The 22,522-nt window shown below is 38.5% G+C and overlaps 1 protein-coding gene across 2 annotated transcripts in view; it reads left to right on the forward strand.

Annotated features, from left to right (window-relative positions):
* Positions 1-22,522, forward strand: part of MCM9 (minichromosome maintenance 9 homologous recombination repair factor) — a 62,603-nt gene that overhangs the window by 34,803 nt on the left and 5,278 nt on the right. Inside the window, exons 9-13 of one of the 2 annotated variants that reach the window (XR_010720052.1) lie at positions 1,968-2,170; positions 3,360-3,563; positions 4,984-5,066; positions 9,651-9,796; positions 12,099-14,100. Coding sequence is in view for 1 of the 2 variants with exons in the window: in XM_066179335.1 (XP_066035432.1) it covers positions 1,968-2,170; positions 3,360-3,563; positions 4,984-5,066; positions 9,651-9,796; positions 12,099-13,608 (2,146 nt within the window). In the remaining variant the exon portion in view is untranslated. Of the gene's footprint in view, positions 1-1,967; positions 2,171-3,359; positions 3,564-4,983; positions 5,067-9,650; positions 9,797-12,098; positions 14,289-22,522 lie in introns of those variants that run through there. The other variant, XM_066179335.1, reaches the window with a different exon arrangement.

Genomic DNA, 22,522 nt, shown 5'->3' on the forward strand with positions numbered 1-22,522 from the left:
AAGACTTGACATCCTTTTTCTTATCCTTTGCTGCAAGTAGTCATAATAATCCTATGTGAAATGAGGAGCTTTTTGACTTTTTTTGTTACAACTCAGAAAGTGGGGCTCCAACTTTCCAAATCCACAAAATCACAGAGTCATTAAGTTTGGGAAAGACCTCAAAGATCATCAAGTCCAGCCTATGACTGATCATCACCTTGTCAGCTAGACCATGGCACTAAGAGCCATGTCCAGTCAATTCTTGAACACTTTCAGGGATGGTTACTTCACCACCTCCCTGGGCAGCCTGTTCCATTGCCTGACCACCCTTTCAGTGAAGAAATTCTTCCTGATGTCCAACCTGAACCTCTCCTGACACAGCTTGAGGCTATGTCCTCTTGTCCTGTAAAATCCAGTAATACTGCTTGGTAACCAAAGCACATCAAGAGATTTCCAGGCTGGTGTATTTTCCAAGAGATTTCCAGGCTGCTGAATTCTATATGCTGGGTGTGGTATAAATATAAACTCCTGCTTACTTTAAGTTCCACCCTTTCTTTTTTCAAAGTAGTGCGTGTTTCAAATGTGCTATCCGCCCCACTACCCCCACCCACCACTTGGATCTTTGAGTTCATATTTCAATTTGTCAGTCATATACAGCTCTTATTCAGGCCCAAATTATTTCCTGGCTGGTGTTTCTGAAATCCTGATGCTACTCAAAAGGCATCACCCTTTCCACATTACTTCTTGTCCCCTTCCACTCAGCTCTTGCTCCAGTCACATCTTGGCTCCTCTGACTGATCATGTCCTTCCCTTATTCTGAGCATCTGCATCCTCCTTGTCAGACAACAGACAAATAATCACAGAATATTCTGAGTTGAAAGGAACCCACAAGGATGGTCACTAATTCCTAAGTGACTGGCCTGGATGGGGATTAAACCCACAACTTGTTTTTTTTAGCACCATGCTCTTACCAGCTAAGCTAATCTCAGGGTCACGTTGCTCTCACCTGGGTAATTACCAGCTTTTGTCAGCTGGGCACAAATACTTGGAATCGATATGGTTCTGTCTCCTTAGTAAGACAGGGATGTATTTCAGCTCAGTTCCTTGTTGCAGTTGTTTGGATCTGATAGACCCAAACATAGTTTTCTAACTTGCTCATATATGCCCAGTTGCTCACTTTTAAGGACTACATATAATGAGGTTTTTTTGAGTAGTAACTTAGCACACATAGGTTAAGCACCTTATTAATTTAGGTCTTATTTTGGTGCATGGGAAAATAAGTTTTTTCCTGTTGGGTATAAGCTAGTGGAAGATCTGTGGTCCTTCCTCTCAGTTACAGAAGAACTTTGGACGTGAGGCAGCAGTTACTCAGGAGCTGACTAGAAATAGCTCAGTGACAAACCAAAGTTAGAATGCTTCTGCTGCTGCCTTACCCAAAAGGAGTGCGTTTGGGCTACTGGAGTAAAAATAATCTCTCCCCACATCTACAAGCACATGCTAGGACATCATGGTTAAGAGAAGAAGATGGCTGTTTGGGTTGATATGGCTGCCATCACTGTTAACTTGGGTTCACATTCATGTTTATACACAGGAATAAAACATACATTTATGTCACATTTTATTTTGCTTTCTTTAAAGGTGAATTAAGCTAAAGTGTTGCTTTCCAGCATTCAAAAGTGTTTTTATATTGTACAAACCCACAATATAATATTTATATCTGAAAAGTAGTGTTGGTTTTCACTATTTAAGGATCCGGCTGTATACAGAGATTATTTGTCACTGTCTGTCTAGCTGCTATTCTCTGACTGAAAAATACTGTACATATAATAAATATTAATGCAATAATCTGTACATTGTTTAGCTCTTATGGTCTTTCAAGATAAGATGTGCTCTTTGTAGGATAAAACCACAAAAGCTTTTAAACACTTTGGAATCCTTTTCCCTACCCAATTTAATTCAACCATAATGTTCACCATACCTTTCTCTAGCTTGGTGTGCAAGCTTAGCACGAGGACAACTATCCTGGCAGCAACAAACCCTAAAGGCCACTATGACCCCAATGAGTCTGTCTCTGTCAACATAGCTCTTGGCAGTCCCCTGTTGAGCAGATTTGACCTGGTCTTAGTATTGTTAGATACAAAGAATGAGGAATGGGACCAAATAATTTCATCCTTCATCTTGCAAAATAAAGGTAAGAGTGATCTTTTTAAATCATAGGGTGTTTTGTTGGGTTGGGGTTTTTTTGGTTTGTTTGGTTTTTGTGTTTTGGTGGGTTTATTTTGGTGGGGTTTTTTTTGTTTGGCTTTTTGTTTTGTTTTGGTTTTGGTTTTGTTTGGTTGGGGTTTTTTTTCGGTTTTGTTTGGGGGTTTTTTTTGGTTTTTTGGTTAGTTGGTGTCTGGTTTTGTAGCTTGTTTGTTTGGGTTTTTTGTGTTTGGGGTTTTTTTAAATTTTCCTCCATTTTTTAGTTTGTTATTCTTGAATCTTTCAAACTAATCAGTGTTTACATTTTTGTCATGATTTACATTTTTTCTGCTGTATGGTTGTTCTTCATGTAGGAGTAAGACAGAGATCACTAATTAATTAAAAGGGGTGAGCTGAGAACACTCTACTTTTACTCTGGGATCATTTATAAGAGATTTCCGCACAGGCTGCTCAGTAAGTGGATTGTTTCCATCTCACACCTTTATGGTGTTTGATCTGCAGATCCTATACGCCTTGCAATCGTACTTGCTGTTAATTGGAAGCTTAATCCAGGCAGAACAGATCAAAGATGGATGTGCTGCAGGGCTCAAAGAATGAGAAATAGCATTCCCCATATGGAGCTTTGTGCTCTGGATTGAGGGAAGGCAGTGTGATTTGATTTTGACCAGCCCCTTCCCCATCCACATCAAGGAACATGTCTTTGGTCCCCTTTACAGAAGAAGTGGTTAGAGGAAGCTTCTTCAGCTAGCTTCCTTCCCTTTCCATAATATTTCCCTACAAAAAATGTTCAGAACATGGCAGGTAGCGGTTGGCTCCAACAGAGTAGGTTAAACAGCCAGAGGAGGTGCTGTAGCATCTCATGTAGCATCTTTCATTTTAAGGCGTTCCAAAGCACTTGGCACTGCCTGTGCCATCTGGTGGGCAGTGAGGCTGACAGCAATTCTGTAGAAATTACTGAAGACTTTACTGTGGATTTTGATATGGGAGGGATCGGATGGTGTGTAAAATTCTGCGCTGGAATTTGACCAAGTCCTTGAGTACTAGTGTAGAGACAGCCAGCATGCCCCAAAAGCACAGTCATGTGTCTTTCATAGTCACCTGTCCATTTAACAGGAGTTCTTAGGAAGAAGCTTGATGTCTGTTGTTATAAAATTACTGACAAGGGTGTTGTAACGCAGGCTGCCCAAGCAAATCAGGAAATCTCTGGAGCATGGAAAGGATGAAGACCTACTTCTGCCTTATAAAAAGCATACAGCCAAAACTGTCTGATGAGAGCAACCTGATCCTGGTTCGCTACTATCAAATGCAGCGTCAGAGTGACTGCAGGAACGCTGCCCGCACCACCATCCGCCTGTTAGAGAGTCTGATCCGCCTTGCAGAAGGTAAGGCCCTGGCATTTTCATTTTTAGGCTAACAATTAACCTTTCTGAAATGAATAGCACAGGATAATTATAGGCAGTGAGCAGAGTAGCAGCTTTTCCGTGGAGGTAGGGATAGGTGGTTCTTGTATTGTTTTATCCTTCTCATCTAAAGAGCCCCGGGGCTGGAGATTCTGAGTGTGGGAAAGGGTGTTACATTTAGACTATTAGAACCAGTTTTAATTCTGACATTCTCACATATATAATAAATATTAAAACCTCTGGAAGAAGTCACATTCAAGAGAAAAATCTTAGAAATGATGTGTCTTTATGAAAGGCAATCTCAGGATTTACTTGGCTCCACTGGAGTTAAATATTTGCTTCTACTTGGAAATTAATACAACAAAATAAGCATATTTTTCATAAATATTAATAATCCTAAAATTAATATCACATAAAAGATAACATATTTTTTGTTTCCTCAAGTATTAGTAATCAAGCCCATATTTTGCCATACAACCCAAAGGAAGAAGTCTGTCTGTCTTAACATGGCTTTATTTTATAAAATGGCATATCAAACATTTTCAGGATGAATTTAAAAGAATGCACTGTATTTTGTATAGCAAGCATAAATGGCAGTGTAGTACCTCCTACTTTAGATGTTTATGTTTTGTTCTCTATTTTGAGGGAAAGACATTCTCCATTTAAGTGAAAGACATCCCCAACTTTTCGAGATTCACATGCAATTTTCCCATTCAGTGTTCTTTCCCTTCTTATCAGTTCATGAGTTTGGGGCTTTTAGTGGGATTTTGTTCTTTCAAAGTATTATTTAGATCGTATTAACTAACCTGTCTTTCTACTGCTGAATAAGAACTGAGTGTGCTTCCATGGCCAATTAGGAAAAAGGCTTCATGTGGTAAATTATTTGCATTATATCTATTTACAAAAATCACTTTTATTTTGCTGACTGAAGAAAGAGAAGGAAGAAAAAAATAAAGCTATTGTAGAGAAAAGCATTTTAAATAATACCAGATCTCAGACACAGACCAGGTAAATTTTTCTTCTGACCTATGATGAAAATTGGATCTTATTTTTTACTCTATGGTGATGACATGTGCCTGTGTAGATAAGGATGTTTCATATCACACTCTTTGTTGTGACATCCAGAACTTTACATTTTTTAACTGCAGAATTTTAAGCATCTTTATTCTGTCACTGTAACTGCAATTTAAAAATTACACCCCATTGTTCTCTAGAAAAACTAATCCTTTCAGTTTCGGTTGACATTGAAATCAAAATTATTGTATTTATTTTTAAGTTATGCTCATCCATGAGTGTTTGAGGGCTGAAGAAATTCAAAGAAATATCTTGTCCTTTCCAGTAAAAAAACCCAAAAGATTGTTTTTTTACTTCGGTAACACTTGCACTCATTTATTTTTGACAGCTCATGCCCGGTTGATGTTTAGGGATACTGTGACTTTGGAAGATGCTGTAACTGTAGTATCAGTGATGGAATCATCTATGCAGGTAAGGTTTCTTGCAGACATTGCCATTGCTGCAATACCACATTTAAGGGATTCAGTTTTACATGTAGACATGGGCCAGCTCCCTTCTTCTCTTTGGAAAGGATTTTATAGGTTCATGCAAAGTAGATAATAAGAGATCTTGACAAGTCTCTTTTAGTCCATCTTGATTGTTAAAATCCTTAAACAGAGATAAAACTGAAAAATCTGGATTAGGATAAAGGCCTGCTACCTTTTTTTATAGACTTTGCTGTCTAAGTGAAGTTTTGGCATACAATTGGCTTTTGGTAGTTTACATTTTAAAGACATTTTGCGGCAGAAAATGTGTGTATATCACTGGTTTTAATAGCCTCTGACAGTTTTTCTTCAGTGATGTTACAAAGTCGCTCATTAATTAGGTATGAGAGAACCAAATCATTCTTTGGAGCAAGTTCAAACATTTTCTTAGACCTACAATTTATTTTACCATTAAATATTTTTAAATTATATTGCTAGTAATAGTAGAACTCAGAACATTTAGAAAACGAATTTTATTCTTAGAAACCTTAAAATCCCAAAACTTGAGTTGGGCTGAAAATTGTGCATTTCCATTATCACATGGATTTATGTAATGTTTCTATGCAAAAGGACATTGAAAAAATGTGAAAGGTTAGATTTTAGTTTACTCTAATATTATTATTTGGATGTTGAAAAAGCAGCACCTTTAGAATTAGTAAAAGAAATGTGAATCTGATAGAAGGGTTGGGGTTTTTTTTAGTAGAAATGTGGAAAATAATATAGACACTATTATTTCAGACAGGTTTTTTTTTAAGATAAATAAATCTTCATGCTTTGGAGTAGGAAAAAAAATACCATAAGCAGATTATCCAAAATTTTATACATGGGGGTTTTAGCACATCTGAAATGTTTGGGTTTGGCTTTGTCAGAGATGGTGTACTTCACTACTCAGCTGATTGGTCTGATCCAAAATGGCATTTCCTATGTTCCTGTATAGGTTGATTTGAACATTTTCAAATTAAAGCAGTTTTACAGAGCACCTATTAGTTCAATGGGCCCGAAAGACCTTTGTGGAAGGAGATACACTCCTTTTTTTGGAGACAAAGCTCTTCAGGATAGATGCACAAAGTCCCATATAGCAGGTAGCCACTTCTGATCTCCCTTGTCCTTTCAGTGAGGGTTGAGAGACTAATTACAGTTTGTGCCACAGATAATCTATTGCACAACGTTGCAAATGGAATTTATCTCAAAAATACTACAGGGCCTGACCTTATTAAGTAGGAAAAGATTATTTCGCTGTCTGCTGCAATTCATCTTGCACTGTTTTGAAGAGCTCAGCTTTTCAATGACAGCACTGCATCAAAGTTAAAATATGAAGCTGTTGAAACTGCTGAAGGTACTACGTTAGTCTTCATTAAGTGTAATTAAACCTGTAATTAACTAGATGGAAAATTGATGGGACAGTGGTTTCAAATTAATATGGTTTTGAATATAAGAACTCTGAAATAGTATATATATTTTTTTGATAACAGATCAAAAAGTGAAATGTATGTATATAATAATAATAATGAAAATGTATTGTCCCCTGTGTGTCTCTCTACCTGATCAGCAAAAATAAATGTAAAAGAATTGTTTTAACTGTGGTTCACCGTTTCATTTTTATACAGTCCTGCCCTCAGGGGCTGTACGTTGACCTGGCCAGGGTCAACCCACTACATTGTGTAACAAATTTTTGTCTAATAGGAGTCAGTGAGAAATTTGCCTGAATTATGGCTGCAGAAGATTACTTGGGAGTACTTGGTATGCTTACCATCTTTGCTCCATTCTTAGCTTCTTATGAATAAGCAGGCAAATGTGTTCATTTTTGCTAGGAAAATGCAAATTCGAGATTTGCTGTTTAAGGTTAGATTTTACTTTCCTCCTGGAAAATATGAATAATCACTGAAGTAGTTTGAAGGAAGTGGTTTATTTGTTCTATTAAAAAAAGATAGAAGTAGCATGCAAAGGTTTATTTTCAGAAATAGATTCCTTCTCTAGAAAAAAAAAAAACTACACAACATTTTGTACAGATACATCCTGTGTTTCCTGCCTAATTGTCAGTCTCTAGAATGAGGTTGTAAATGAGGAAGTGCCAGCATCATTCTGGAAGGATTGGCTGCCACCTTTTAGCTCAGCATATTCCCTCGTTGACACTGTCTTTGCAACTTCTTCAATAAGTCATGTTCTTGCCAGTATAAAATTAAAGTTCACAGTTCTTCTGTGACTGGGTATTTTTTGTGAGCTCTCATGGGAAGGAAGACTATCACATTTTTCATCATCAGCCTACTTCATTGGAGTTTTTTCTTTTGTTTCGCCCTCTAATTCACCTTTATATTTCTCTTTCCTACTTTGTTTTTGTGAGCACATTCCAAACCTCCCTGGCCTGATCTTTTCTTTGCCTCATTTTCTCTTGCTAGCATTGTCTCCCTTCTTCTCTTGGTCATGCTTCCATCCTTCTTTTATTCTCTTTCCAATCCCTCTCCTTTTACTCATTTTTATAATTTGTCTCTTCATCTCTAGGCATTTTACACCTTTCTTTTCCACTAACTTTCCCTCTAATACTGACTCACCCTGTTTTAGATCCTCTGCCCTCAGTTTGCAGTGGTTTTGTAATATGGTTTCCTTCCTCTACTCAGAATGATATCTCAGAATCTCAGAGGGGCAGGTATCTCAGAGACATGAGCACCAGCATAGGAATGAAACTTCACAGATATCTTAAATTCACTTAGAATTTCATGCGCACACAGTTTTTAAAAGAAGCTCCTTGTGATGGCCAAGTAAGGACTGAAATGTCAGTGAGGGCAAGACATTATTGTAGCCCATGGCTGTATATCTCAGGAAATATAACCATGTAGTCCTCTTTTTTTCCACTGGGTCCTTAGGTCACAGGTTGACAGTATTCAGTCCAAAAGCAGCTATCTTTGTCAGTGTTTTGCTCAATATTTTATTTATTACCTGCTGTTCTAAAGGTAACAATCTCAATTTCTTAACGTATTTTTCTTTGGAATTTATCTTCAGTGGCCTTGAATATTTCAGAAATATCAATTCACCTATCTTCACACAGTCCTTGGGAAGTGATGGGATGGTGTTGCTTCTCTGATGTGGAGCTGAATTATGTACAGTCCAGAAGAAATTGTCCACTAGATCATACCCCAGTTTCAGAGTAGTAGCACTTCGAGTGTTTGAGCACATTTCGTGTTGTCTGCAATTTCCTTCTGGGCACATACCACATCAGGATCCCACTTAGAGATTTATTTTCTTTCTTTTCTTGAGTGGCTCTTTCCGAATCATGAGAACTGGAACATAGCATCAGAGATGGAATCTGGTCCTCCTTGTCTGCTTTTAATTGTTCTAACCAAGAGACTGAGTCCCTGCCTCATTGCCTATGAACCTTCCAGTTCATGAAGGAAATACAGCAGAGGGGTTCTGCTGGAGCCTTTTCCATGCCAGGAGACTGGTGTTTCTATGTGGAACGGATCTATTATGTTTCTGAAGTGGTGGGTGAAAACCCCCCCGAGTGGTAACTTCAGTGAGTTGCATTAAAGGTTGCATGGACAGCCTTAATTTTAGCATGTTGTGGTTTTAGAGAGTTTTAATTAGCCACAGAGTGATGCTTTTCAGTGTGATTTTTTTAATATAATATTTTAACATTGCAAAATGGGAGAACTAGAAATTACAACTGGAGACGTGTAATCCATGTGATGCCATAGGTAGCAATTTCTTGATCTAGAGACTTCATTGACTTTTGCTATTGTGCCCATGGCACTTGATACACATCTTGTTCATTAGTTGTATTGAGCTTTATAGATTAGACAGGAATGGTAAATGTGAACTAATTTGTGGCAAAATAGAGGGTTTGTGGTGTGAGGTGTTTTTTTCCAAAGAGCAATTAACTACGAAGCTATTCTAGATTATTTGTTGGGGAACAAATCACTGTGAAGATGCTCTGTTCCGAATAAAAACTACTTCATTTTTACAAGGCACAGCAAAAATTGTCCCAGATTAAAATCACTTACAATTCTCTGGAATTATTCACAAATAGTAAGTTACTCTTGAAGTGCTATTCGGAAATATTTCTACCCAATAATTTACCTTGTGTTGACAAGTCCTAATATCCAGGTCTTTTCCTTTAAGAAATTAGGCAAAGCTAATGAAAACTTCTAGCAGTCAGAACTTCTTCAGTTAAACAAGTTCCTCACATGGGCACAATTTTTGCAAGGTATTTGGAAAATATCTTCAATCTTAATTTTCAGTCATGATGTTCTCAGGCTTTCAGTGGACTTCCCATTCCACGTGTCAATAAAAATAAACAAGTATGAGTAAACTGCAGGCTTGATCATGTAATTGCTTGATGTTTATGAGCAATTTTGACCGTGTGAGCAGCTCTAATATGATTATTTGTGTGGATGCAGTTAGCAATATTTGCTACCTTAAGCTTTAAAGTATCTAAGGGACAATTTCAGATAACATAGTTCCTGTTGTTTAAATTTGGTGCTTAATAATAAAGGTAGTTTCTTTTTTTTTTTTTTTTTTAATCTCTTTGATGCCATAGGGAGGTGCACTTCTTGGAGGCATCAATGCCTTACACACCTCATTTCCAGAAAATCCAATGGAGCAATACCGAACACAGTGTGAAATCATATTGGAGCGGCTGGAGCTGAAAGATCTGCTGCACAAAGAGCTACAAAGACTTGACAGGTTATAATACACAAAAGAACAAACTAATTCAGAAGGGAAACAGAATTTGTTTCACAATGATATCTGTCTAAAAATAGTCTGACATTGGGAAGGGACTCCTTCTTTAGAGGACATGGATAATCAGGGAGATTGTTTTAAAGTAGCACTCTGAGATCATCACAAGATCGTTTCTGCCTCTGGGTTATAGAATTTACAAATATTTTAATGAGTTCTTAACTCATATCTCAATATTATGCTCAGATAATAGTGCTTCTTAGAGTCGAAATGCTAGATTCTATAGCTGAGCAAATAACTTTATATAACTTTTTGCTACTTGTTTGGTAAAATACAGCAGATCTGCTTCATGGTTTTTTAAGCCACCTTTTGTATTTGGCTTGTCAGGATCCTTCTCTTTCTGATAATGGAAAATGTGAGCCTGAATCAAAATTCTGTTCTTTTGGGTTATTTTTCTTTGTACATGCTGGAATTTTCACTGTTGCATCTCTATTTTTCATCTCACTGCAATAATCTTTGGGAAACCTATTTGTTGTTATTAACAGAAAACTTTTAATGCACTTAACCTGAGAGAAAAACCCTAGAATTGGAAGGAAAAAAAAAAACCACACACACACACACACACAAAAAAAAAAAAAACAAAAAAAAAAAAAAAAAAAAAAAAAAAAAAAAAAAAAAAAAACAAAAAAAAAAACCACCCACCACCCTGACCACATTTTCTTCCTGAAATAAGATTAGGCTTTACAAAACTTGTTTTTTCTTACAGTTAAAGGAAGATAAAAGATTAATGTTATTGAAATTAATGGAAAGAACTGGGAGAATTCACTTTTCCTTTGAATGTTTTTGAGACTTACTTTGTAACTTACAGTAATGATGTGTTAAATAACCACACAGTCAATAGAAATAGATGAAAGTGAGATATCTTCAATAGACAGACAAAAGCTAGTTTTAAAACAGAGGTAATTCATAGGGGTCATAGAAATGTAGGATAGGATGGAGGATCAAATACAAAGAGAGGATCAAGTCTCCGTTTGACCTTCCTGGCAGGAGCTCACATTAACTGCTCTGAAGCCTTCTAATGATGTGGATTTTCTGTTGCCATTCTGTCGTATGTTCCGTGATTGCTCCACCCAATGCTCATAAAAGTTTTCCCAATATCCCACCAAATGGCCTCTGCTGCAAATTAAGCTGACTTCTTCCTTCTCTTAAGCAGCTTAGGGAATACTAAATGAATGTCCTCTTTAAAACAGCCCATTCTGTATTTGAAGACTTGTTCCATGCATTCCCTCTAAACTATATTTCAATAAAACAAGCATGTATCATATATCTCATCCCTTCTTAGAGAGTCATATAATTTCTGCCACCTTCCATTAAAAAGTTAAGACTAAACATGTTAGTGAACAATTATAGTAATTATTCTAGACATGTCTATACACATCTATATAGTGTTCCATCTTTCCCAGAGCAGAGAAACTGTTTATAATGCATATGAATCATTTCTTCTAGATGAATGCAGTCACTTTTTGGGATGGAAGGTGTCTCCTTTTCACTCTGGTTTAAATCACTGTTCAGCAGAAAACCAGAATGTTGTCTGCCTTAGAAAATTTGTGTTTAGGTACAAAAGACAGAACATCAGCTATTCTGAGGTTGGAGAGAACCCTCACTCAAGCACCTCTGTTGTTTTGGAGGGCCCTGATAATATTTATAGCCACAGACGGTGATAATTAAGTTTTGTAAGTGATTTGAGATGCTTTCATTCTGTCATGTTTTTGACATGTTGAGTATGTAGTGATTATGAGAGAGACCCCAAAAACCCCCTCTATTCCAAGTAATACCTAGGTTTTCCATTCAAATAACTCATCAAGTCTCAAGACTTTACCTGGCTCAGGATGATTTAATTTACTTAATTAATAATTTAATTTCTGTTCTAGAAGATAGACTTACAGAATATGTAAAATCTGTGAGGGACTCTAGCAATGATTTTAAGTAGTGCAAAGCTGTTTGTTTAAATTTTTTTTCTGTTTGTTTCCCAAGGAAATGCAGTTTAGGTGGTTGCTTTCTCTGTCCATCTGCCTGTCTTCTATTGGGGACACTAAATTCTGCCACTTTCTGTCAAAGGTGCTGAAAATTCACAGACTGAAACACCAGTTTTCAGAGCTGTATGTGAAACTTAATAATATACTTTTGTGACCTACATTATTTGTAGCTTTCCACCAGTCATTCGTATTATGTATCACTAGTGCAAATAAGAAACAAAAAGGAAGAAAATTAATTTACTATTGTTTAATTTTTTTTTTCCATTGTATAGATTGCAAAAGGAAAATTCATGCCAGCAGCAGCCTGAAGAAACAAATTTCAGTACTACCACAAAGTGCTTGAATGAGGATGCATTTGGGCAGTCAAAGCAAAGGTCTCAGTCAGAACCTTTAAATCAAGAAGAGGATAACTCTGGGCCACAGACACCTTTGCTTGAAGGCAGCTGTGAAGGGAATATTCAATCAGAACCCTTGTGCAACTCAGCACAAGGTAATAACAAAAATACAAACAGCCTGGCATGGTTTGACAGTGTGGAAGTGAGCAGCACTGATGCTGAAGAAAATTCTCAGAGGAAGTCTCCAGTGCCCAAGATATCTCCAAATAACTTGACTTCAAAAACTTCAAGTTCTGAAGAAAGATCTGTTTCAATACCAAGGAAGCAAAACGGAATAAGAGAGTCACGAGCAGCTGTGGATCTGCATGTTCCTCTAAAACAAAAAGACAAAGTTTTCAAGTCAAGGAGGAAAAGGACTGAAGTACACAACTGTTCTTCCTCAGAAGATAATAGTGCAGGCTCACCACCAAGTGCTAGTGTGCAGGATTCAGTTATTAGACAACATGCTTCTAGAAGCTGGCAGAGGCTGCACAGGGAGAAGTCATATGAATTCTTTACAAGTACACAGGACCCCGAGGCAAAGGCCCTTCCCTCAGTATTACCTGCCTCTGGCCTCCCAGATCTCTCAAGTGATGCAGATTCTGTGCTAGGAGAAGAGAAGAGCATATCTGTAGCAGCAAAAAGTACAGTAGTTTCCATAAGAAAAAGAAGTAAAGATCAAGTAGTGAAGGAAACAAAGGTAGTAAGTTCCCATGAGCAAGAAAGTGAAAGTCCCCCAGCTGCTAAACTAGCTAAATTTTCTTTCAGACCAAGGACAAAGCTTGGTCATTCTTTAGAGGAGACAAATGAAGAATTTTCTCTCTTTCCAGGTGAAGCTATTTTTGAGCCAGGAGAGCAGCTCCAGGGAGAGCAGCTTCCAGAAGAATGCTGCCCACCTGAGAAAAGCGAGATGACATTGACTCGCTCAGGAAAATGTAGTTTGGAAAAAGGATCAAATGATAATAAAGGGGAAGACGAGCAGCAGAGTCAGGCCTTAGGGAGAGAGATCAGAGAAAGTGCAACAATACACTCTGATGTCAGTGTTGATGCTGTGTCACTTCCACCCACTGAGAAGAAAAGGGAGGCAGAGGAGAAACTTGGTGGTCCAAGCACTGGGAAAGTGCGCTCCAGCACATTAGCTAAGCTGTCAACGTTCTCCTTTGTGTCACGTCCTGAGGCAAAATCAGAAACCTCACCTGCTGTTAAGAATGACACCAGCAAGGAAAGCCACAGCCCATCGCTGAAGGTGCATGTGAGCAATCCTAGCAAAAGGAAGAGTTTTGCATTGGGAAATTCTAGTAAAGCCAGCGTGGTCACAAAGACATCTCTCTTCTCCATAGCAGAGCTGGATGATGCTACATTAGATTTTGATTGGGATACAGAGGTTAGGAAAAATCCAAGCACATAACATGTATATCCTCCCAATTATTTAACATGCAGTTCTTCTGAATCTTCACCCTTCTATCACTTGTATCCATGGTTTTCAAAGCATTTCATAGAATCATCCTGGACCTGTGAACATACTTTCTTTAAAGGCCATATACTTTACATTAGCAAGGAATGTGTGTGCTGCAGGCCTGATTTGGCTTTTAGTTTTCTAAACTCTTCCCAAGACTGTTTATCTCAGTCCACTGTTTTGATTGAACCTATGAACCCTAAGGACTTGCACAGCTATGTTCATGTGTCCAGAGTGAGTGGTCTTGCAGAAGAGCAGTTAATTGACTTTATCCTTTATTTCATGTAACGGTTAGAACTACACATTATTCAGATTGTCCTTTCAAGTGACTGTGCCATTCCAGAAAAATGACGGTGCTCAAGCTATGTCATTATGTTTTGTTCATCTATATGTGCTATTTGTCTCAGCATAGTTACCAATATTGTGATCTGTCATCATGCCATGGTAAGTGCTTCTGTATTATCAATATCATGATACTTTTGCTTCATCTCTGATTTCTGTGCTCCTTGTCACACAGCTGATGTTGAAAACATGGATCGGGAGCTTTTTGTTTCTGTTTTTTAATTTCAGTTTTAAATAAGTTTTAATAACACTGTTTCAGGTATCTGTGTCTGTATTCTGGGTCATTTTATCCAAACCCTACTCTGTAATAAACACACAGTTCTCCACTGCAGAGACAACGAATGTCAGGTGATTGAATGGGAGTTGTCAGTAACCAGGTTAACTTTAATGCAGGCATTAAGCCCTAGCAGGTAAACTACACTTCAAACTTAGCAGCACAGTGAAGAGCTTCCCTAGTGCAGCTTGGTTCTGAGTCAGATAACGTTTACTTGGATATTTTAATTATGATTAGAGTTTTACTGCATCTGATATGTAGTTTGTCTTCTGTACCATACTGCATCTTGTGCCATTTGTCTAATGGGAAGTTAATCTACTAATGCATTACATGTTTACAGAGAAAGGTAAGCCTTAATTTTTTTCTAGTGACTTGCCTTGTATGTTTCTTCCGCGTTTGAATTCTCCACAGAATATTCTTGTTATTACCTGCAAGGTAAACAGAGAGTAGAGCGGTTGCTTACAGCACAGTAAATCCCTTGGGAGACTTGCTAGCAGAAAGATCTGATTCTCTTGATTTGCTTAGAAGTGAAACCAAGTGAGTTAAAATACTGCAGAATTTCAGAGAATTGAGGGAGTGTGAGGCCCAGGTACTTCTGAGTGGTACAGTGAAATCATGAGAACACTGAGGATAGTGTTGGCTTACTGTTCAGAGTTTGGCAAAATTACAGAAACATTGCTGTCCAGACTGATTGTGTGGTAGTTCCTCCAATGGAAATGTGCCATCAACCAAAACAAGTGGAATTTATCCACCTCCCTCCCAAAGCACAGAGCCACCCTATCACGTTCTTTCTCACACCTGTGCCAGGGTGAGGTTGATGTGCACCCGTGTCCTACTGCCCATGAAAATCACATGTGACCTACAGGGTGCTGTGTCTGCACTGAAAGAAGGGTCAAGAATTCTGGACCTATGAACATTTGTGATGGCCTTCCTATTTGAACCTTTTGCATCAGCCACTTGCATGGTGGTCTCATTAACAGTCAGAAATCCTCTTTCCTAGCTCTTTGGTTTGATGGATATTACCGGCTGGCCAGTGCAAAGCCAGAACATAGCTACTGTCTTTACTAGCCAAGCTTCCAACCCTCAAAGCAGTGTTTGAGCTCATTAGGACAAGTTTGATAATGCCCTGGAGACTTTCCAGAGTTTCTGGAAAGAGCATGGTTGAGTTGCTATCTGCCACTTAGGTACATTTTAGGCAGCTAAATCCAAACATAGATGATAGAATTTAGGTAGAGTGAATTTGTCATTTTTGGTAGTGCCTTACTGGTGATTATTAGTATTTGTGGGGTAATATGCTAGGTTGTATGTCAGTAAAAAAGGAAGTTTTCAGACTCCCCTGATTAGAAGTAGTCAGTGGACTACTTTATGAAATGGAACAGTGATTCTTTACTGAGCAGAGGTTTTTGAGATTTTAGGGTTCTCCTTCTCCATTTTGTGTAACATGAGAAATGGAACAAAAACCTATAAGAATCAAAGAAGGAGAGTGAAAAATCCAGTCACTCTGAGGTCACTCTGCCTAAAAGTCCCCTTGGGCCTTGTTTCCCAGTTAGAAGCAAAGAAAAGGAGGCACAGGGACATCAGGGTCATTGCACTGAGCTTGCAGAAAGGCCCATCTTTTCTATACTATCAGAGAAAAAGTACTGTTGCCTTTTCAAACTGTCTGCAAATAGGTCTTACTCACCCACGTGTGAGGGGTAAGTAACCAAAGAATAAATTTGGAAAAGCAGATACTGCTGAGATTGTTCTTTACCAGACCAGCTGAAATACTACTGTTGTGGTATTGCTTCTGATTCACAGCAGGAATTCAGAGCATCCAAGATAAATGAGGAGCTCACAGTAATAAGAAAATGATACCTGCTGCTGATTTACACTCTCCCTCACTGTTGCCATTGCTACAGAACCCATTTATCACTGCTTTGGCAAGAAACATTGCTAACTTCTTTCCCTTTATAAACCAACCTCCCTCACAACTAATCACAAGTTTTAATGGTTTTTGAGTGCTACAATAGCCCAATGATTAGAGAACAGCATATCAGATTGGAGAATTTAAAGCACTAGGGCAGTGACAGTCCACTGGGCTAACCTACAGATGAATTTTCTTTTTCAGTACTTTGTGCAGTCAAGGGGCAGATGAGTCACTTCCTCTCAGTCTGTCTTCCTGGATATGCACTGAGCCATTATCTGTTTTAATACTTACCTCTTTGAGTCTATGGTCTATCAAATCAATTATTATTAACTACACTAGTATTTTATTAAGCTGTGTTCATGGAAGGTGAATATATATGTTGCTGTCTTAAAATCCAGTTGAGCCAAACTTCAGAAGCCACTGCTTCTAGCAGTGTGTTGGTCAGGCCCTCATTTGTGAGCAGCAGTGAAATGCTGTTAGATATTCAGTGGCCAGGTTCCATTACCTTGGCTGAAACCAGATTTCATCAAGTCAGTGTAGGAGAAGATCACATCGCATAGGTGTGTTCTGAACAGCCCATGCCGATATGCTGATGAGTCAAAAGGGAGATGGAAAGCAAAACACTCTCAACAATTTAATTATATATTAGTTTTATTTTTGTGTAAAAAAAAATAGAAAATTATTCATCATAATTTTTGAAATCCTGCTGCATGCATGGTACTTTTACTGAACAACCTTGGCTAAACCAAGACCGGACTTGAGACCCACACCCCTCTGAATTAGGAGCTTAGGTTTGTTATTTTAGACCATCATGAGGTAGCTCTGCTTAGTGCCTGAATTGCTTCTCATTTACCAGTACTTGGGAAGGGAAAGCTGTGAGTAGTTGTTCTCTGTCATTTCAAACTACACTGGTTGATGTACAGATCTCTCTGATGGCCTGTCTCCTCACTTCTTCAGTAGCTGGAAAGTCCTGCTGAAAGAGGCTTCCTAAGGAGCCTTCCATTCTACTTCCCACTTACAGAAACTATCAGCTATCAGCTGTGCCTCAGGCTTGTTTCCTGGGCTAGATGCTATTGACCACGGTTTTCATAAGATGAAGACAAACTACAAAGCTGTTCCTGGTTATACAGCCACAAGTTATTTCCAGATCTCTACTGGGGTTTTTACCTGTTTGTTTGGGATTTTTAAAAATTTCTTTATTAAAAAAAAAAAAATCAGTAATCTTTTAATTTCACTTAAATTCATCTTTTCATTTATTGGTTACCTCACTTGCAGATGAGTCTCAGGATGCAGCAATCTAGTATTTGTCACCTGTTCATTGAAGCATCACTGCAAAACTGACATTTAAGACTGCAATCCAGAGATGCAAAACTTCCTGAAATGAAAAGGCACTAAGACAGAAAGCAGCTGATTTTATATTCAGTTTTCTTCTAATATTTTTGACTTCTTTGATTTAAGCGGCTACATTATTAAGTTACACTTAATCAGCTCTGATCCTTCAGGATCACCTGAAATTCTTCATAGACACAGTAGAACATGTGGGTATTTGTTACCTTTCAGGATCTGGCAGTACTTAGGAGGACGATGTTGTGCTTTATGTCTTTCTTAATAGTCCAGTTTTGCTGGAGACCACTGTCAGACCTTATCAGGCACGGCCTGTGACTGCTGCCACTGGCTCCTTACCCTCCCCTAGAGGTGCCTCCTCACATCCTTCCCTTCCTCCTATACCCTTGTTGTTGCCTTTCTCCGAAATTCAGGACTCTTGTCACTGCCTGGTCCTGCAATGTCAGTGCAGCTCTCTCCAAAGCTCCCCTGGGACATATTGCCCATCCTATTTAAGGCACTTCTGGGGTGGATACCTAGCTCTTAATCCTGTAAAACAACCCAGAATAGGAATCACTTGCCATGTAAACATCTTGCAAAAATAGCCTTCAGTTCTTTCCAGCAGTATGAAAACTTTAAACATGCCACAAAAAATGTGGCAGAAGTTGAACTGAAAAGGGAGTGTGCCATGTGGCTGAGCTACTCTGCTGACATGTTCTTACGCTGACCTCTAGCCAGTCTTAATCCCCTTCGTATGCTGCTTTTCATTCTGAATAGCTGGCAAGTAGAAGAAAACCCTACATGGCTGAGCTTGCTTTTCATGTTATTCTTAAGTGGTCTGAATGTTGTGATTCTTGTTGAATACATAGGTTAATGGGTTAAATATCATAATGTGATGTGCACCAGGATTACAGAACCAAATGAGCTAAAGCCAAAGACAAGGCAAAGTCAAACTGAACTGAAACTTCTGAGTAGTGGATTCCATATGAACAGATGTCCCAAGTGAGGATATGTAATATCCCATTCTAAAGAGAATGTATTTATTGACGGGAAGATGAGGTAGAGTATTAAGTGCTCTGTAATTCATGTGAATGAGGCAATAGCTTCATTAATAATGAATAATAATTATGTCATCTCCCTTAGGTATCTGGTGTGCCTTTGCTTATCAATACTTTTCTTCCAGTTGGACAGAATAATATTAACAGTTCCAAGGAATAACATTTCCCTTTACTTAATAAGGGGCACAGCTATTTTAGAAGAGTGAAAATGGGGTGTTTTTTGGTCAAGTTTGACTATTCTGAGCCAATATGTGCAATTATAATTGTGCACAAAATGTTTCTATGTATATTATTGCATAACTACATACACAACAATATATGCGTAACAAGGGCATATGGTTTAAAAATGCAGATGTTATTGTACAAATAAGATATATTGTTGCAATGCAGTTTAGGAAAAGATGTCCTTTGGAGCAGTGACTTTTCAATAAGTAACATTTCCTAACTTGAACCCATTAGTCATGAGAGAGTTACCACACACATAAAAAGGCAAGGAAGGATGTGTCATCAGAGTCCCCAACACAAAAGCTTGTACAAGCAATACCTATGTGACCATGATCACTCACATGGGTATTGGCACCTTCTGAATAGCAGGTACCAAGTTCCAAATCATCATCCTGTTGCTGCTGTCAACGTTATTCTGTGTTCTCCCTGGCAACTGAAAGCAGGGGTGAAGAACAGTGGGAGCTGCAAGTTCTCTGATGTAGTCATCTTCTGTGTTCAGCAGCATCCTTATGTTGCTTATCTTCATTGCCAGATCCTAGGTGAGTTCAGCACCTTTCTCCAGGAATGTTACTTGTCTGTCTCGAGAAGGGTTTTCTTCCTCCATTCAAGACACCTGCTCGCCACAAGCCGCTGTTCATCTGTCAGAACAAAGCATTACAAGGAAGAAAAGTAACACTTCTGTATCTTCAACATGAGAGAGGCAGTCAGCAACTTGAGCAGCTGCACCTGCAACTCTGCTTCTAGTCCATCCCAGTGGTCTGGAAGCACAGTTCTACTTGAAGGAATCATGCAGCTTCACCAGCTTCACTCCCACTCAAAACTACCACTAGGAGAGCAGCTTTACTCCACTTCCACTTTCATGGCAATGGGGAGGTGTAAAAATGTCTTTGAATGCAACGGTCTGTATGCTTTACAGCCATGATTTTTAAGATGCTCTTTTGGATCACAGATTGACCTCAGAAACTTTTGTAGTCAGAGGTAGAATAAATTTCCCCTAAACTTTGCCCTGAATTTCCCTACAGCAAGTTAACTTTTTTGGTAAAAAGTACTTTTTACAGTGTCTGGCTTATAGTTTGTGAATATTTATGTCTGACATCACTGCTATACTCAAAAGCTGATGATTAACAGCATCGCTGAAAGATCTTTTCCTTGTTTAAATAAATAACAAAAACCCAAGCCAAAATTATTTTAAATACACTATAAAATATTGGGAAGATTAAAAACTTCAAAGTCACTCGTGGGTCATTCCAGTTTTTGCCAGAATCAGAAAGGATATTTCCAGTGACCTCAGTGGGATAATCTTCTAATGACCTTCACAAGATTCAGCTCAGCAGCATGTACTTATGGGTCCATTATTCAGCTATCAGTATTCAGAACTAAGTACCTTTCTAATCTTTTGAAAGAAACCTTTTCTTCAAGAAAACTGGAACTGAAAATACACTGTTCTCTCAATGAACATAGAGAAAATAGAAAGGTTTTTTTCTATATTAGCAATTAAATAAATGTCAATTAAATTGTTAAAAAGTGCCATCTCTAATCACCTCTCAGTGGTGTCACTGAAATTATGATATAATCTAATATAATCATTAGATTTGGAATTACCTTATTCTGTTAAGTGCTATCTTGATTTAATCAGCTGTTCCTGTAATTACATTATTGCTCTCCCATTAGTATTTTATCAGCCTTATTGAGAGCTGTATACTTCCTCTGTTAACATTTTTTTATAGGGTACAGTTGATGTGCAGAGATCAGGTTGGTTGGAATTTATGGCAGCTTAACTGTGAAACCAGTGTGTTAACTACAAGAAAACAGGATTAAAATTGTACAGTCTATTTTCAGACACCATTCAGAATCCAATCAGAAAACACTTGGATAAAATGAAATTTTACCTTTTAAAGTTAAGGCCCCTGAGCTCTCTTTAAAGGTAAAGAAGACAATGAAGCCTGAGCAATACCTTGGACAAACCCTGTTCCTGATGTCTGTGTTCTCTCTGTTGTTTGGCTGGTTTTTAAACAGGTGCACATGAAATACCCGTGTGATCGTGTTGTGTGGCACAGCGAGCCACCTTAGAACAGCAAACTCCCAACTGAAACCCTTTAGTGCCATTTACATACATGACAGTAAGGTGTTTTTTTTGGTGGGGTTTTTTTTGCATAAAAATAAGGGAAAATCTTATTTTGTAAGAGTTAACTAAGGTGTATAATGGATGAGTTTGCACTGTTTTGTGCAGTGTTTTCACGAGTGCTGGCTTCCTGGTTTACCTTGTTTGTGCTTAGTAAGGCAGGCTCTAACATGTATAAAAGCTGTCACCTAACAAGAATGCACACATATTAGGAATCAGTGGAAAAATAAGGTGATAGGGATATATGCTCCCACTAAACACTTGCATGCATTAGACTATGCATTGTCAAGTTATGAACTTAGACTTAAAAAAAAAGAAACTTTTTCCTCTCTTTGTTAAAGGAATGCCAGATTTTTTTCCAATATAACATCAGCTACCACAGACATGTGCTCCAATAAGCAGTGTACTAACTTTTTTTTTAATACAACAATATCTGAAGTTAATTATTTAAATGATAATGAACAATCAGAGAAAAGGGAAAGTGATTACCTGAAAGTTGCCACAGAACCAGCAGAGGGAGCTCCAAAATTTCATTTTTTCTTTGTAAAGGGACATGTCCTTGGAGCCGACTGTTGTGTAAAATACTCGTCGGTCACTGAACACGGTGGCTGTCTGCATTGCTTCTTCCCTGGTCCCGGGAATCACAACAGCAAAATGGTATCACGTTTCCTCGAGTAGGAATGCTCCCCGACATGCTAAAAATATAATTTTAAAAAACTCTGAGTACCACTGTTTGTTGGAAGAAATAATCATAGTATTATTGTAAGAATCTCAACTTATCAAAGGATATGCTAAACTCTTTCTCAATATATTGCATGTCAGCACTGCCCTTGTTACCTGAAACCATTGCACTTAACAGTAAGGCATGATGAAGGGACAGACTTTGACCTTAAATACTTTTTTCCAAACTAAGACATATGATATTTAAACAGAGTGCCCTGGCCTGGGTCACACCATGTTTTCTTATTTTTAGAATTAGTTCCAGTATTATGAAGGAACCTGGAGCATACAGTCAGGTATGGAGTGCTTTCTTCATGTGCTGCATCAAAAGAAGCGTGGCCAGCAGGTGGAGGGAGGTGACTCTCCCTCCTCTCATCCACTCTGGCGAGACCCCAGCTGCAGTGCTGCATCCAGCCCTGGGGCCCCCAGCTTACAAAGGTTGTGGACCTGTTTGGAGCAGGTCCAGAGTAGGCCACAGTGATGATCAGAGGACGGAAGCACCCATCCTACGAAGACAGGCTGAGAGTTTGGGTTGTTCAGCTTAGAGAAGAGAGGGCTCTGGGCTGACCTTAGGGCACCTTCCAGCACTTAAAGTGGGGCTGCAAGAGAGCTGGAGAGGGACTAGATACAAGGACAGTAGTGACAGGACAAAGGACAATGGCTTTAAACTGAAAGAGGGTAGATTTAGATTAGATATTGGGAAAAACTTCGTCACTGTGAGCACAGAGTGTCCAGAGAAGTTGTGGGTGCCCCTTCCATGGAAGTGGCCAAGTCTAAGCTGGATGGAGCTTTAAGGAACCTGAACTAGTGGAAGATAATCCCTGCTCGTGGCAGAGGGGTTCGAACTAGACGAGTTTTAAGACATCTCGCAATCCAAACCATTCTATGGTTCTATA

Source organism: Chamaea fasciata, unplaced genomic scaffold (assembly GCF_029207755.1).
Source record: "Chamaea fasciata isolate MVZ Bird 193981 ecotype frontalis unplaced genomic scaffold, bChaFas1.0.hap1 SCAF_3, whole genome shotgun sequence".
NCBI classification, from domain to species: Eukaryota; Metazoa; Chordata; class Aves; order Passeriformes; family Sylviidae; genus Chamaea; species Chamaea fasciata.